This window comes from Ammospiza nelsoni, chromosome 16 (genome assembly GCF_027579445.1).
Source record: "Ammospiza nelsoni isolate bAmmNel1 chromosome 16, bAmmNel1.pri, whole genome shotgun sequence".
Lineage (NCBI taxonomy): Eukaryota > Metazoa > Chordata > Aves > Passeriformes > Passerellidae > Ammospiza > Ammospiza nelsoni.
This window is the reverse complement of record NC_080648.1, coordinates 14,200,980-14,216,264: the sequence shown is the minus strand read 5'-3', so window position 1 is coordinate 14,216,264 and position 15,285 is coordinate 14,200,980. Positions and strand designations below refer to the sequence as shown.

Below are 15,285 nucleotides of genomic sequence, written 5' to 3'. Positions count from 1 at the left end.
AATTAACCAGGTGCTGCAATAAGAACACCTGCAAGAGCCAGGAAAGCAGCTGAAAAGCTGACTGACACCCTCAGAGCAGGGAAGCCCAGCAGCCTCAGCCTTGTGCTGCAACAGGGGTGAGCACATCCTGACCACCCACCCTTGGCCCAGCCACCCTCTCACGGGGCTCCAGTGAAATTTGGGCTCACAAGTAAATTTGGGCTCACAGCATGTTGCCCTAAGAGCAGAGCACAGTGCCAAATTGCAGCCTGCCACCTCAGCTGCCACCCCTCTGGGAGGATGCAGGCTGTGTTTTCATTCCAGGGGAGGGGATTTTTTATTGCTCTCACTTAAAAAATAGCAATTTTCATAAAAAGCATCTTTCCTGCCCTCCCACTCACAGCAAGAAAATGGAAAGTGATCCAGAGACTTTAGGTTTCTCCTTCTAGCTCCTGACAGGGGAAATTCTCAGGAAGAAAAAGAAACCCTGCTTTAACAAGATAATTAATTGTTTTGGGGGACATGTGTTGTGGGACTCTTGAACGGAAGAGAACATGGGGGTAGGAAAATTTTGACTTTCTCAACAGGGAAAAAAAATAATTCCTTTGTAGATCAGAGACACACACCCTGAGGCTGTGGCTGAATTTTTGAAGGGCAAGTCCTCAACTAAGACTTTTCTCACTGGCTGCCCTGCGGTGACCTCGTGCAGCAGCCCCTGCAGGAGCCTTGAATCTCCATCTGCAAAGGCAGGGGCTTGGATGCACATTGAACTCCAGGGCTACAAACACAGGCCAGTGAAGGAGCAGCATGTTCTCCCGTGTCAGGTAACACATGGCCTTTCATGCTGCTCTTCAAAGCAGAACATCTTCCTTTGGAGCACAGGCAGCTCCAGCTTGGGGTTCTGGGGAAAGGTTTGTGATGGAGGAGCCCTGATTAGAAGCCAAATAAAACAGGGTAAATTTTAGAGGTTTTAAGGACAAGTTTTATTGACTGCCACACACCCCTAAGTGCTGAAAGTCTGCTGATCCCAAAGGTCTGGGCTGCCAAACAAAAGTCACAGGAGCCAAGGAGGTTTTCTTTGAAGTCTTGCTTCCAGTTGCTTACAACTTGCATTCCTCAGATGAAATGAGCTGCAGTTTGGCTCTCTGTAGATAAAGCTCTCACATTTGCACCATACCCAAAGAGCTCCCAGAGCTCAGACATTGCTCTGCACTGTGCAGGTTCCTGCAGGAGTTCATCCCTGTAAAGCACAGTGAAAGGTGAAGGTTAAGGACACTAAGCCCCACAGTTTCCTACAGATCCCACACCTCAACTTCGTTGGGATTTTTTCTCTAAGAGCAAACTAAAATGAATTGAACATTACATCAGTGTGGCTTAGTTTTGTAGCAGATCTTTTGCTGATATAAATTAACAGAGCTCTGACCTATATTCCTAATTCACACTTCTTAGAATGGGGAGTGAAACACAACACAGGAGGAATGCAGTTAACAACAAGGTCAAGGACTCATCTTTCACCTTTATTTTGATAACCCTCATGCCAAAACCAGAAGAGGAAAGAGGCACTTGTTTCATTGTCCTGGAGTTCATTCACTCTGTGTTTTATAAGAGCCTGTAGCTTTGTGTTTTCTGCCAGCCCATTTTCCCTGGTGCACTGGCAGAGAAGCACACTGGGCAAACACAAAAATCCCAAAAATACTGACCATGTTTGGATCTAACCTACTTTGGGAATCTGGGATACAGAGGAAGTTGAACTGGCTACCCAGTTCCAGCTGTGTAAGAGTGCCCTGGCTTCTTTTAAAGTTTATTTATGTACAGATCAAACAAACAGACTTCCAAGCGCTTTCATTTAACTTTGATGCCAAACTTTGATGTCTTCACCATTTACAGTAATCATTTTTATGTGCATTTAATATTTTTTTAGTCCAAAACACTATACATAAAAAGACCAACTTCATTTAAAATATGCAGCATTTTTGCTATTTGAAAACTCTGCATTTTTAATTTGTTTCTTATCAGCAGAGTACTTCTGGGGCAAGGAGAACATCAAGTTTTTAATGCCTTTCAGTTGATTTAAATTAATACTTTATGTTTTTATTCAAAAGAGCTGACTGATAGAAGGGTGCTGACATTTTTTTCACACTCTTTCTCTGGCATGTGTTATATGCAAAGTAATAGTTATTTCTTAAATGTTTGGTGCTTTATTCCATGATGAGTACCCAGAAGATAACATTTCCACACAGTTTAATGCACTTAGATCACTGCTCAAATGCCCAGGCTGGGTAGGAAAGGGTTTCAAGGTTAAGATTTTAAGATTTGTATCTTAATATATCAAACATTTGTTTTAGAGGCAAACACTACCTTTGTGCGCTTGGAAGCCCCATCCCCTCAAAATAACAAAGCAAGGAAGTGTTTCCCTCCTTGGCTCTGTGTCTCTGCTGAGCTCTTTTCCAAAAACATAGAAAGCCACAAAGATAAGAGTGAAACTTTTAATCAAAAGGGGCCTGAATGATTTCTATAGCATTTAATAACCACTTCATCACTGTCTCTGCACAAAAGGACTGTGTTGGATTCCATAGCTGACAGGAGTGGTGAGGCAGAGGACAGTTTTCAATTGGGAAGCTGCACCCCTCTCCTTTTAAAATCAGTGGAGGAGGATTATCTGGAGTTACATTTTCACTGCTGAGTGCTTCCCCTTCCTTTACCCCAGGTAGCTCAGAGGCTGGAGAAATCTGGTACCTGCAGGATGGAGCTCAGACAGGAGTCACTGGGGATGCAAACTCAGACTATCCCTGCTACAGCCACCATAGTCACAGACAGGATCTAGAAATGTCTGGAAAATGGGGAGAATTTAGAGGAGGAACTGTAATCACACAGCCAAGTCCCACACAGCACAGGCTACTGCAGAATCAGCACCATGTTTTTACAGAATGAAAATATTATTGCCATTATCCGTGAGGGCAAAGTACAGGGGAGAAAGTTTTTCTCTCTAGGGTAGATGGAGGAGGAGGAGAGCAGTCATTAGTAAAATAATTGGCTGCCTGCTTTGCACAGTTGCCACAAAATGTTTATGCTGTCAGTGCCATGAGGGTATTGACTTGCCAACGTCACAGTTGTGCCAAGGAACTGTCAACCACAGGGGCTGCTGTTGCTTTTCACCTTGTGGGTATGTGAAGCACCCTTGGGTCACCACCCCCATTGCCCGCTTTCCCAAGAACCGTATCAGAAAGATTTATTATCAGCCTCCTCCTGAAACCTAGGATTTTGGCCCCTGTGATTGCTATCAGGGACAAACATAAAATCTGAAAATATCTCTGAAAAATAAAGATAGGATGCTGTGTGATAAAGGATCTGAATTAAGTTTGTGGAAGTTTTTTTTTTAAGTGAGTAATAAGTTGGAAGCTTCTGTGTCAGAGAACAAAAGACCTGTTGTTTTTCCCTGCTGTAGATAGAAAGAAATGTTAATATCTTACATTCAGGCAAAATGATACTGAGTTAATTCCAGGAGTGTGCTGGAGTGGGGCAGAAATGCCACTTTATTAAAGCAGGTTTTTTTGCTTTTCCACCTCATTTTCCAACTAACGTTAACAAAATACAACTTGAAGAAGAAATGATGCCTTTGTTTTTTATCAAAGCAGACAGATATAAAAAAGAACTCCTAAGATACCCAGAAGTGGTTAACTGAGGACAGGGAATCATTGCAAAAATTCCATCAAGAATTATCAGCAAGAAATCACATTAAAGAAGGGCATGCTCTGGGAAGGAAAGCCATGCACCACATAGTAACTTACTCATACATTACATGTGTAAAGAAAGCTTCTAAGAGCAGCATCCTGAGAGCAGCTGCAGCTCCTGCAAGCCCCTGCTGCTCTGGGCTGGTGAGCACACTCAGCACACAGCAGGGTTCACCTCTCATGGCTCTCTCAGCCCAAAGCCAAACTGCTCCATGAATAAAATCCCTGCATGCTGCTAGAGCAGGACACGAGAACTGAGAGATTATCAAGTGAATAAATCTAGCATGTGATAGATAAAACAAATAGCCATTAAAAATACAAATCTCTCAACACTAGGAAGAGAAATGCATTCCCAGCACAGATTCTGAAAGCCTTCAAAAAGACAGGCATATCCAGCATCAGAACAGATGGAGGAGATGAACAATAATTGCTTTCCAAGCATCCATCCCCACAAAAGCAGTGAGTACAGGCCCCCTAAAGAGACAGATAATAAGAGCAAAAGAAAAATGAAGAGTAGCTCTGAAACACCTCGGACTTGATGAGAACAGCTGGGAATTTCTGCTATGAAGTATGACATACAGAGACAAATGCAGACACTTCTGGCTAGTCAGCCAATAGTTGAGCTGGTATTGCCTTGATCTCAGAAATTTCCACTGACTTTTGGAGGTGAGAGAGGTGTAACTGCACCAGACTTCTGATTCTTGCTCTTGACTCCAGTCAGCCCAAAGTAAATCCAAGTTCCAAACAATTTTGTCCCATCTCTTCACTGACTTTGGAATCCACCTTCCCCTTCTAAGGGAACCTTAGTTCTGGTTGTTTCACACTCAAATTTCTCTAGATACACCTTGGTCTAAAGAATGAAAATTGTCTTGCCACGTTCACCTGTCAAGAGAGAGGGCAGCAGCATGAGCATAATTAAATAATTATTTAGTAATTATTATTAATTATTTAATCAGTCACTTGTGGGGGTTTCTGGGCTGGTGCCAGCTCTCCCTTCAGAGTTTTTGGACAAACACAGTGTGAGGGGAAGAACTCCTGTGCACTCTCCCAAGCTGTTCCATTACACCTGATTTATAGCATGACACTACTTGTTCTAGCCCATAACCTTGAGCTTGTAAAATACACAGGGGAAAATTTACTAACTACTGAGTTCATCTTAATGCACTGTTGGGAATCTTAAGGGGGGAAAAAAGAAAGGAAGGAATTGGGCATCTAGAGGAGCTGGTTTTGAACAGCAATCCTGTACTGGCCCAGTGCAGTGCATCTCACTCTGCTTCCATTTAAATAAAGTTTCAATTTACACAGCCAGCATACAGTAAGGACCCATGTTTATCTGCTCTGAAGGTGATAATCAATAGGAGAGTTGTAGACACATTTCCCAGCTTATTAGCTGCACACATGGATGGAGTTTCCCACAACAGCATGTAAAAATGCCTCTACTCCACTCTTAGCTGGCATCAGTTTGATTAATAACAGAAGACAAAAAACTGGTTTGCAACTTTTCTATTAGGATAGAAAATTGTCACCCACATAGCAGACAAATTCCTAGCAGTAAATGAGTGTAAACAGCACAGCCCTGAGAGCTGGATCATGGGTGCCACAGGTCCTTTAGCACACAGCCCTTGGTGGCTGCACTGCTGTGCAATACACACAGGCACCACCCACACATCCAGAAGTTATTCTGATGCTCTGCCCCACATTTTGTCATTGTTTTCAAGTGTAGACTTTTAGGTTAATTTCCTCATCTAATACTCCTGAGGTGAATGTCTAATTTGCCCAAGAATGTCTAATTTCTCCTTGGCTTGTTCCCTTCAATGGCAGCCTGCCCTCTGTACTAATGTACAACTTCCTTGAGACAAGCAGAGAGTGTTGATGTTACAGAGTAAATACAAAATGAGCTCTGCATTCACTGACTATTCCCAAGAGATATCTTGCTCCTTACTTCAGTCTGAGTACTCAAAAGTCAGTCCTGAAACTTTCTCCTCAAGTCCTTTTTACCATGTAAGGCTCCAGCAAACAGCAACTTGTGTGTTTATTTCTGCCATTACAGTCTCTTACTTTGTTCAGCTTTTAATTATTTTAAATCACATGGCTGAAGTGCTGCTGGATAGATGTCATTCAGCAATAAAGGCTTGTTCTTTGAAGAGTCTGAAGTAGGGCCCTTTTCAGCAGGATTGTAGCTCATATGCTGGGGAATGTCACACTCAGGTTCTGTGGTTCACTGAGGACATTAGGAGTAACCTTATTCCTATTCAAAGCAGAATTGTGTTTGCAAATTACTCTCCAGCATCCCAGCAGTGGATTCTCAGAGGGACTGGCAGGAAGCAATGACTCCTATTGCTCCTCCACTCCAGTGACTGAAGGATTTCCCAAGTGACAGCACAGGAGTGTCACACAGCTCCAGCTTGTGCCAACAGGGAATCACAGGATTTGTACTGCACAACCTTGGTCAAAGCGAGTTCACTGCAGGCACAGCAACACAGCTGAAGCACTGGGCACACCTGTCACCTGTGTCACTGGGCACAGCTGTGTCACTGAACACACCTGTGTCACTGGGCACAGCTGTCACCTGTGTCACTGAACACACCTGTGTCACTGGGCACAGCTGTCACCTGCGCCACTGGGCACACCTGTGTCACTGGGCACACCTGTCACCTGTGTCACTGGGCACAGCTGTGTCACTGAACACACCTGTGTCACTGGGCACAGCTGTGTCACTGAACACACCTGTCAGTGCCCAGGTACCAGCTGAGCCCTAATGCAGCCCAGCTCAGCACAGCAGCTCCCAGCACACACCTGCCCACAACCAGCAGTACCAAACTGTCCTGTCACTGACTCTCACACTCTCATTTATCTTCCATGTTTAAAAAAGGACGAGGATCATTTTATAACTACAATCACGAGCCTTTCTTACTCTACCTCTGATGAACCACTTCATTAGTAACTGCCCAGAAGTCTTAAAAAGGAAAAAAACAACCAACGACACACATCCATAAAGATATCAGGCTGCCTGACTAAAGTACTTCTACCTTCTCACTGGATACTTCAAAATGTTTATGAACAAGCCCAACAGCAGGTTTACAAGTTTCTCCTCAGTTAAATCTCACATTGCTCTCTTCATATTTCCCTGAAGCCTCACACCTTCACATGTACTTGCTCCTTCTGCTGTTTCTGTACCAGCAGCACTAACACCCACCATGCTGAGTTTACAGTGCCCCCAGATGTTACTCATGAAATCAGCACCAAGCAGAGTCCTCACTGCCTCTCCATCCCTTCTGGTGACAGTTCACTTTAAAACATTCTTTTATAATAAATGATCTGCTAAAGGCTTATTGCAGTCAGCATGGAAATTTGTGTCTGAATCTGTACCAAACACCTAACTGAGGTGCAGATGTACTGTAATTACCATGAAAGCACAGTAGAATCAAACCTCTAAAGTTTATAAATATACAATTATATGTAGTACTTGCCAGTATAAAGCTGTGTCACCACAACTTACTGAGCTGGAAAAGGTTCAGTTCCCAGCATTCTGATGGACCTAGCACAGAAACCACTCCAGACATTCTCACCACCTTACCAGGGAAAGGCAGGGACCCAGCCAGCTCCTCACCTCACCCCATCACTCCTGGCACAGACACAGCTGTGGAGCTTCCTTAGCCTGCACCATAAAGATCAGCTCTGGATTATGCATGTATAAGACAGCAGAAAATGCTACCAAGGCACAGAAGAATACTAAAAACATGCCAAAAATGAGTTTTCCCACTTACTGTCTTGAGGAAGAAAACAAGAAGCAACAACCTGGCTTTTTAACTGAAAAATTTTTAAAGCCCAGGTCTGTTTGTTTAAAGGACTTTCAGGGCCACCCGCAAATCATAAAGGAGCTGGAAAATAAATCTTCTCACTTCTCTCTGTGTCTGTGGATTCATAACCACAGTAATGATATCTCTAAGGATACAGCCTTCTCTGGAGGTCCAGAAAGGATCTGAAGCAAAATCTCCAGCATGCAGGAGAAATAGGTACTGGAATAAAATACCTAAAGCCAGGTTTTAGATATTTACATGTGTCTAAGTGTAATATATATGAGTGCTTATTAAACTTGGATTATTTTGCAATTCTTCAGTCTTCTCCCAGATCAGTCATCCCCAAAAAGATTATAAACAATTCAAATCTGCCACAACTTGTAAGAGATTCACTCTGACAGAGGAGTGCAAGGGCAGCTGGCAGAGCCAAGCACAGCTGTTTATCACAGTACAACAGAAACAGTTCTTCAAACACACATCAGGGACTGCAGAGATAGAGAGTTTTATCAGAACACACCTTTCAGGCAAGTTACTAAATCGTGGTTTTACAGCAAGAAATGTGTTTGAAAGAGAACCAGCACTGCAGAGAGCCAGATTGCAAATAGGGTACTGAGCTCTCAATGTGCTTCTAAACATCATGGAACTCTTTCTTTGGTAGCCAAAAGAAATCACTCTGTTCCAGCCTTTGTCAAGACAATAAAAATAATTTGTTTCCTTACAGGAACTTTCCGTTTCCCATCAGCCAATACTGACCAAAGTAAACACATGTAAGAAAAGCTACCATGAGTTGTTGCAGTAAAAAGACTCAAGTAAGGTAAGCAAGCTATTACCCACTCCAATGTTACCAGAATGGAAAAGAAAGGTCCAAATATCAGAAATTTGCATGTACAAGCATCTGCTTATTCTGTTTTGATGTTCATCAATTCTGACTATCTTGATTTGAAAATTTGACTTGAGTGAAATGAGATTCCCCCTATCAATCTCAGTCTTCTTCTCTTCAAAAAAGTAATGATAAAAATGGGATTGTTTTCAGAGAACTGAAAGGCTGATTTGTACATGCAACAAGCCATTCCATATGAAATCCATGGAGTCTTTCACTTTCCTCAATGTTACAAAAGCAATTTGTTTCCAGACAATGCAGAATTATGCATTGAATTAAGCTTTATGCAGAATTAAGCTTTTCTCCATATTTTGCCTGTTACCCACAATGAATTGCCAGAGAGAGCAGCATGAACTCCATGCCTGTATCAGATTATTAATGCCATGGGCAAAATCCAAAAGAGTTTGACCATTCTGGAAGTTTTCACTGCCACCTCCTCTGTGACAAACTAAATATTGCCACCTACTGACTGCCAGAGCCTGAACTTGCAAGGATTTTTTAATTTCCCTCTCCCAGACACAATTCCCAAGACACACAATGAAGGCTGTTACAGCCCAGATAAGCCAAAAATTGATGTCTGATATTCTGAGATAGTATTATTTGCTTTTGTCCACTGTTACTTGTTTTTTTCCAATGTTGTAACTACTTCAAGATGTCAAATTTTAGTTTGAGGTTTGATCTTGCAACATGACTGTCAAGCACAGAGTTTTACACTAAAAGTCTCACCATCCACAGCAGACACCAAGCTTTATAACAGCACCATATGTTTTAGATTTGACAGTTCAGAGTTGAGCTTGAATGCTGTGGTCCAAGAAACTCAGAAAAAGTAACATCTGCTGCTCCAAGATTTTTCCATACCCTTGACTTGACAAATAAGGAAAAACCCATGATTTTTCTCACATCACCCAGCTCCAGCAGCACCAAAGATATAATTAAACCATGCCTTTAATTATTCCTTCACACAATTACATTGCCCAACAAGAGACACCTCTACAGCCACTAAAGTGAGTCACAGTGTGTGAACCAGGGTTCTGTTCCTCAGCTGCTGCACGTATTCCTTTGCTTGGTCAAAGCCAGTCCTTGGTGGCTCTGGGGGAGGAGGAGGACCTTCCACCAGCTTCACAAAGTAGTGGCACCTGCTGATTTTCATCATGCCAAACATGCCCTTGCCGTGGCACCGCAGGCGCTTCACGTAGCGGCCCCTGCCCGTCTGCGACTCCGCTGAGGAAACAGGACAGGGAGAGAGGAGGATTCAGTCAAGCACAAACTGCTGCAGCTGCAATAAAACACCTGTCCTGCCAAGGGATTTTTCATGGCTGCTTCTAGGAAGTTAATTCTACTTGGGATTCTCCCCTCCATCTTTCTTCTGTTACATTTAGCAGATCAGTGCAACAGAGGAACCCGTGAGCTCCATTAACGCTCTTCAGGAGCACCAAAAAGGGGGATTTAGAAAGCAGGCACAACAAGATAAATATGTGCTGAAGGACAAGTCACACTGAGCACTTAGTAGATTATACAGCTCTTCTGGAGGTGGTATTCATTTCACTGCCTTTCAGTAGTTTGTCTCATGAATTGCTGTGAAGTCTTACAGACTTCATTTTCCCTCCTTTCTCCCTTTATTGCATTCATCACAGGTATTTTCATTATCTGCACATCCAGTCCTGCACTACAGCTCAGCCTTCTTGTGGCAGAGGCTTGGAAGGCTCCAAAGAATTCTAATCAAATCTCTCTACAGTCCAGGTGACTTTAAGCTTATGAGGTCAGTTGAGTAAAATTTATTCCCTATGAGACAAAATGGGAATTTTTTCTTTGGGCATCAAAACACCTAAGAGCAAACATTTCTCTAACATTTTCTAGGCTAAAAAGCACTTTAGTTATTACAAGCTTATCCTGCAAATATCTACAGACAATTCTTTTTATTAAGAATTTTACTGTCATTACCCATTTACTTTTATAGTGTGTTTAATGGAAGTTTAACTTTGATTCTGCAAATCAAATTGTACCAGCCACAGAAAAAGCTTTCAGCATCTCTGACTGGCAACATTAAAAACTAGAAACTGTTTGCAGAAATTCCATTCTCAGATAAATAAATCCATGTTAAAAATGCTGCAAACATGTGCTTTTCATGTTTAGGTAAAGTTAAGTTTAGCAGGAACTGTCCTCTATTCACTTCTGGTGATTTCAAGCATCAAAATCTTATTAAATATAACACAGTTTCACAGGGTAGGATAGAGCAGGAGGACATTTTTCTAATGCACTAAATTTAAAAAAATGTACCTATGTGTAAGTTTGATTTGAATTCCACATTGTGCTTTCTTACAGCCATTTCCTGTGCTTCTAACAGAACCTGTAACAAAAGGAAAAGAAATGGAAATACTGAGAATTTAAGCAATCCTATTTCTTATCTCTAGATAACATGAAAGAAATTGCAAGTCTAAGTCAGTTATAAAAAAAGTATTTTATAAAGATAAAAACTTTTAAAAGACAAGCATCTTTTACATAAGAATGTTCCTTGCATAGAATGAAAAAGCCTCAGGACAATTTTATTACATTTTTGGGGAGGAAAGGGAGTGGAAAAGATGTTTTCCACCAGCATTTGTCAGCCTTCCCTCCACAGACCTTTGTGTAATTAGACATCTGATTAGAAATAAATTCCAAGGTGGGCAAAATGAACTTGGTCTACTCAATATTTTCAGCTAATACAGGACATTTCTTTGCTATAATTATACCAGAAGTCAATGCTTCAGCCAAGAAAATGAGCAATTTCAGAATCCAAACTACCACGCTGTATTTAGAGCTTTTGTGCTTTTACAGAACTCAGTCCTCTCCTCAATAATATCCCTCATCTCTCACAGTTTAAGAACTAAAGCACAGCAGATGTAGCAGCCATTAGTGACCAGGATTCTGCACCTTTTACCATGAACTTAACACCAAGCACTGCTGGAGAGGAATGGAATTCCACCCACATAGAATTTATCACCATGCCAGGTTAAAACAGCCAGCAAAAGTGACCCCAACATATTCAAAATTCACAACATTACACAACTGTAACAAAAATAAGTTGTTAGAATGTGCTCCCAACAGGCCAACTTAAAACACAAAATCCCACAGAAGTAGAAACACCTCCAAACTTCTGGTGACAGGTGTTGATTTTAAAGTTTTCTGGAAACCAGAAGTGTTAAAGAATATTGCTATTTACCTCTTTGATCACCTTTGCTCCCTTTTTGTCACTGAATTCCAGCTGAGCAAGAGCCTGATCAATGGACATTCCTTTTATCTGCAATCAAAGTGTTAAAATTAACTTCTGCATTTACAAGTATTTCCTTTCTTTTATTCAGAAGACAATACTTAAATTATACTGCTATTATAAAAACAAAAATATTGTCATTTCCTTATTTACCATTTCTTCACTGTAATACCTTACAGCTAAACCAAACTAAAGCCATTCCCTGTCCAGACCTATGCTCCCCCTCCAGGACTCTGCTATAAAGGTGTTGATTAAACTGTGATTAAATGAGGCTCTTAAGACAAATACAGCAATTAAATTTTGCATTCTCTCAAGTACAGCACAAAGTACTCTTTGCTTACCAGTTTTGCCAGGTACCACATCTTATCTTTGCTGTATTTTATTTCTCTCCGACAGTGATATATTTCCTAGAGGCAAAAAAAAAGTTAAAGGATGAATAATTTTGCTGTGAAAACAGGAATGGAGCATCCATGTCTGCTCCACAATCTATGTTCTTACTAGGAATAAAATAAAAATGTCTCTGCCTACTATGAGAACAGCACATGGCTTTGACATTTGAAACTGAAAGCACTAAAAAAAGATGCTGGCACACAGGAAATTTTAATTTCATCTAATGACAGTTTATAAGCAGAAGTCCCTGAGAAGGATAATCAGAAGGTTTATCACCATCCTTTCCTCTCATTCTCCCCACTTTAGAAGCAAAGATTGACATGCCCATTCAACCTTAAAAATATTACCCTGCTGTCAACTCCACTTACTGGGAGAGCAAATAAACAATATCACCAGAATGAACTTAATTAGCCCTGGAGAAGTGAAGAGGGTTTCAAGTTTGATTGGCACAAAAAGCTCCACAGACCCATTTTACATTACTGCTAACAGGGACCAGCACCAGCTGGTAGAATCTAACATCAATACAAATTTGAAAGAGATGGAACTCTTGATAAACAGGGAAAACACTGATTTAATAAACAAGTCTGTCAATAGCTGCATTTTCACACACACTGCACCAGCCAGCACAGCCCACAGCAGGGATTTCTGTGTGCTGGGCCACAATGTTCACAAAAGCAATCAATAAATGCTCATAGCCCACAAAATACATGCCTTAAAAAACCCATTTCTTTTCAGATGTAAATACTTTTACTTTGCTGAGCAGTGTGTGTAACAGAAGCCACAACACATCAATTCCTAATGAAGGAAAATGATAATGGAATCCAGAATATCAGTTCTTGACAGTAGAATTTCTACCTCCTTGTAGTTCAGAAACTTCTACAAACAGATGATGGGCCCCTTGCAGCTTGAACCACACACTGAGTAAGTGAGCAGCTCCCAGTAACTCGAGGCTCCAATATAATTTAGAGATAGAAAGCATTCCAAGTGATATCAACCTCTACAATACAGCCGAAAACTGAATAAAATCCTAAATAATGAGCAAACAAGCTTTCAGACTAGTGCCTTGTGCAGTCACCCTGTGCAGACAGTGACAGTCTGTTCAGAAATTGCTGCACATTCTCAGGTGAGGACATGCTCAGGTGCATCCTTACAGCCGGTCTGCGAGGCTCTCCAGGCAGCTGGGGAGGGTAAACAATCCTGTTCTTCTTCTCCCACTTCCCAATTTTCTGCAGGAATGTGCTGGTGTGGATGCAGGACAGAGGCAAAAGGCTCCCACATGGCAGCCACCTGCAAGGCAAGAGCACAGCCTGAGCTGCTGAACACAAGAGTGCTTTGTCCCTGCCCAGTTTATCTGGAAAACTGTGAACTTGCTGTCTTGAAAAAGAGAATCAGCACATTTGTACACTCAAAAAACCAAACTATTGAATCCTTTGTAGTTTATGCTGAAAGGGGTTTTTAATTCAGCAAGACTCAAGCTTCTTAAAGCAAACCATGAATGTTGGTATGTGATTCCACATGAAGTGTCCCCAGACTGTCACACAGTCACAGCCACCTCTGTTCTGATGCTCTTGTGGGGTTCAGGACTCACACAAACCATTTGTACCTTTCCCAAGGTACTTTCCATACTTCTTGAACTTTTACCAACAACATATTTAGCAATGAAATTTTCTAATTTTTCAAGCAGCTGAGCATCTCAGAGCATCAGAGGTTTATAAACATGGTGAAATTTGAGAAGAGAGGTGTTCTAAACCAGTCCCAAAACACAATGAAGTCAATCCAAACACCAGACAGCTGATAGCAATAAAATTAATTTTCAGGCAGTTTGCTCAGCTCAGATTCTGAAAAACCAAGCTACATTTTGCCCCCTGCTGCCTGGATAAAGCAGCAGCCACTGGTGACTACAAGAAACAGATGAGTTCAAGACCAAATACTGAGAGTTTTCCTGAGCCTTGAATGTCTTTGTGTGTGTGGCCAACCTGTGCAAAGCATCTTAAAAACAACAGGCAAACAGCCAAAAGGGGATTGTACACCACTGTCCACAATAATATGTGAGCAGAGATTAGCATTACACACACATTTCAATGTCATGGAATATTTTTGCAGGTATTTTCAGGGACAGAGCTGGCAGTTCCAGTGCTCCTACAGCACAGCTATGGGATTCCTCCAGAATGAAGGGAAACTTCAGCAAGTAAGGAAAGCAGCGACTGGGGACAGCACAGATACCATGCTACTGTGACTATCAAAGAAAATATGGATGTCCAAGAGGAAGAAGTGAGGAGAGAGATATCTGCATCGTGGCACAAGCTCTGAATACAGGGGCAGAGAGAGACCTGTGTGTGTCCAGAGCTCCAGGGTGGGTGAGATGGCCAAGCCAGGGGACCCCAGAGTCCAGCCCCAGATGCCCAAGCAGGGCAGTGCCTGTCCCACTGCCTGGGGCACAGGTGACAGGGCCAGACTCACCTCTCTGGCCGTGCCCAGCTGAGGAGACCCCGTGCCCAGGCAGCACCTGAAGGGAAGAGAAAGTGAGGGAGGCATGAACAGAATGGTAAAATCATGGCATGGTTTGGGTTGGAAGGGACATTCAAGACCATGCAGCCCCACCCCTCACCATGGCCAGGACACTAAATTTTTGTACATACTGGAGAAAATGCCATTAACACTTATATGCATGAAATACAGGGTTTGGCTTATACTTCCTTCCTTCTTTCCTTCCACTGTCCCAGGCTGCTCCCAGCCCCGTCCAGCCCAGCCTTGGACACTTCCAGGGATCCAGGTGCAGCCACAGCTTCTCTGGGAAACCCGTGCCTGGGCCTCATCACCCTCACAGGGAAGAATTTTTTCACAATATCTAACCTAAACCCACTCGCTGCCAGTTTGAAGCCATCCCCTTCACCCTGTCACTCCAGGCGCTTATAAACACCCTCACTCCATCACTTCTGGACTCTCCCTTCAGAAACAGCAAGGATACAACTTGGTCACCCCGAGGCCTCTCTTCTCCAGGCGGAACAACCCCAATTCCCCCAGCCTTTCCCCACACGAGAGCTGCTCCATCCCTCCGACCAGCCCGGTGTCCTGTTCTCCAGCGAGCCCCCCCCAAACCCGCGCCGCGTCTCCTCAGCCTCACCCGCGCCCAACGCCCGGCGCGCCGCCATCTTCCCGGCCGCGCTTTGCGGCAGCGCGGCGGGCGGGCGCACGGGCAGGGGCGCGCTTTGCGACGCTTTGCGGCGGCGTGCGCGGCGCTCGGCGGCAACGCCCGGA

At 42.8% G+C, this 15,285-nt stretch overlaps 1 protein-coding gene across 1 annotated transcript; it reads right to left on the bottom strand.

Annotated features, from left to right (window-relative positions):
- Positions 1–9,317: 9,317 nt before the first annotated feature.
- On the bottom strand, positions 9,318–15,181 carry MRPL22 (mitochondrial ribosomal protein L22). The gene is made up of 7 exons (XM_059483927.1): positions 15,152–15,181; positions 14,488–14,533; positions 13,179–13,314; positions 11,979–12,044; positions 11,590–11,667; positions 10,668–10,737; positions 9,318–9,611 (listed from the first exon to the last, which is right to left on the bottom strand). Exons 1-7 carry the CDS (start codon positions 15,177–15,179, stop codon positions 9,400–9,402), a joined length of 636 nt encoding a protein of 211 aa, XP_059339910.1. The 5' UTR covers positions 15,180–15,181; the 3' UTR covers positions 9,318–9,399.
- Positions 15,182–15,285: the final 104 nt, after the last annotated feature.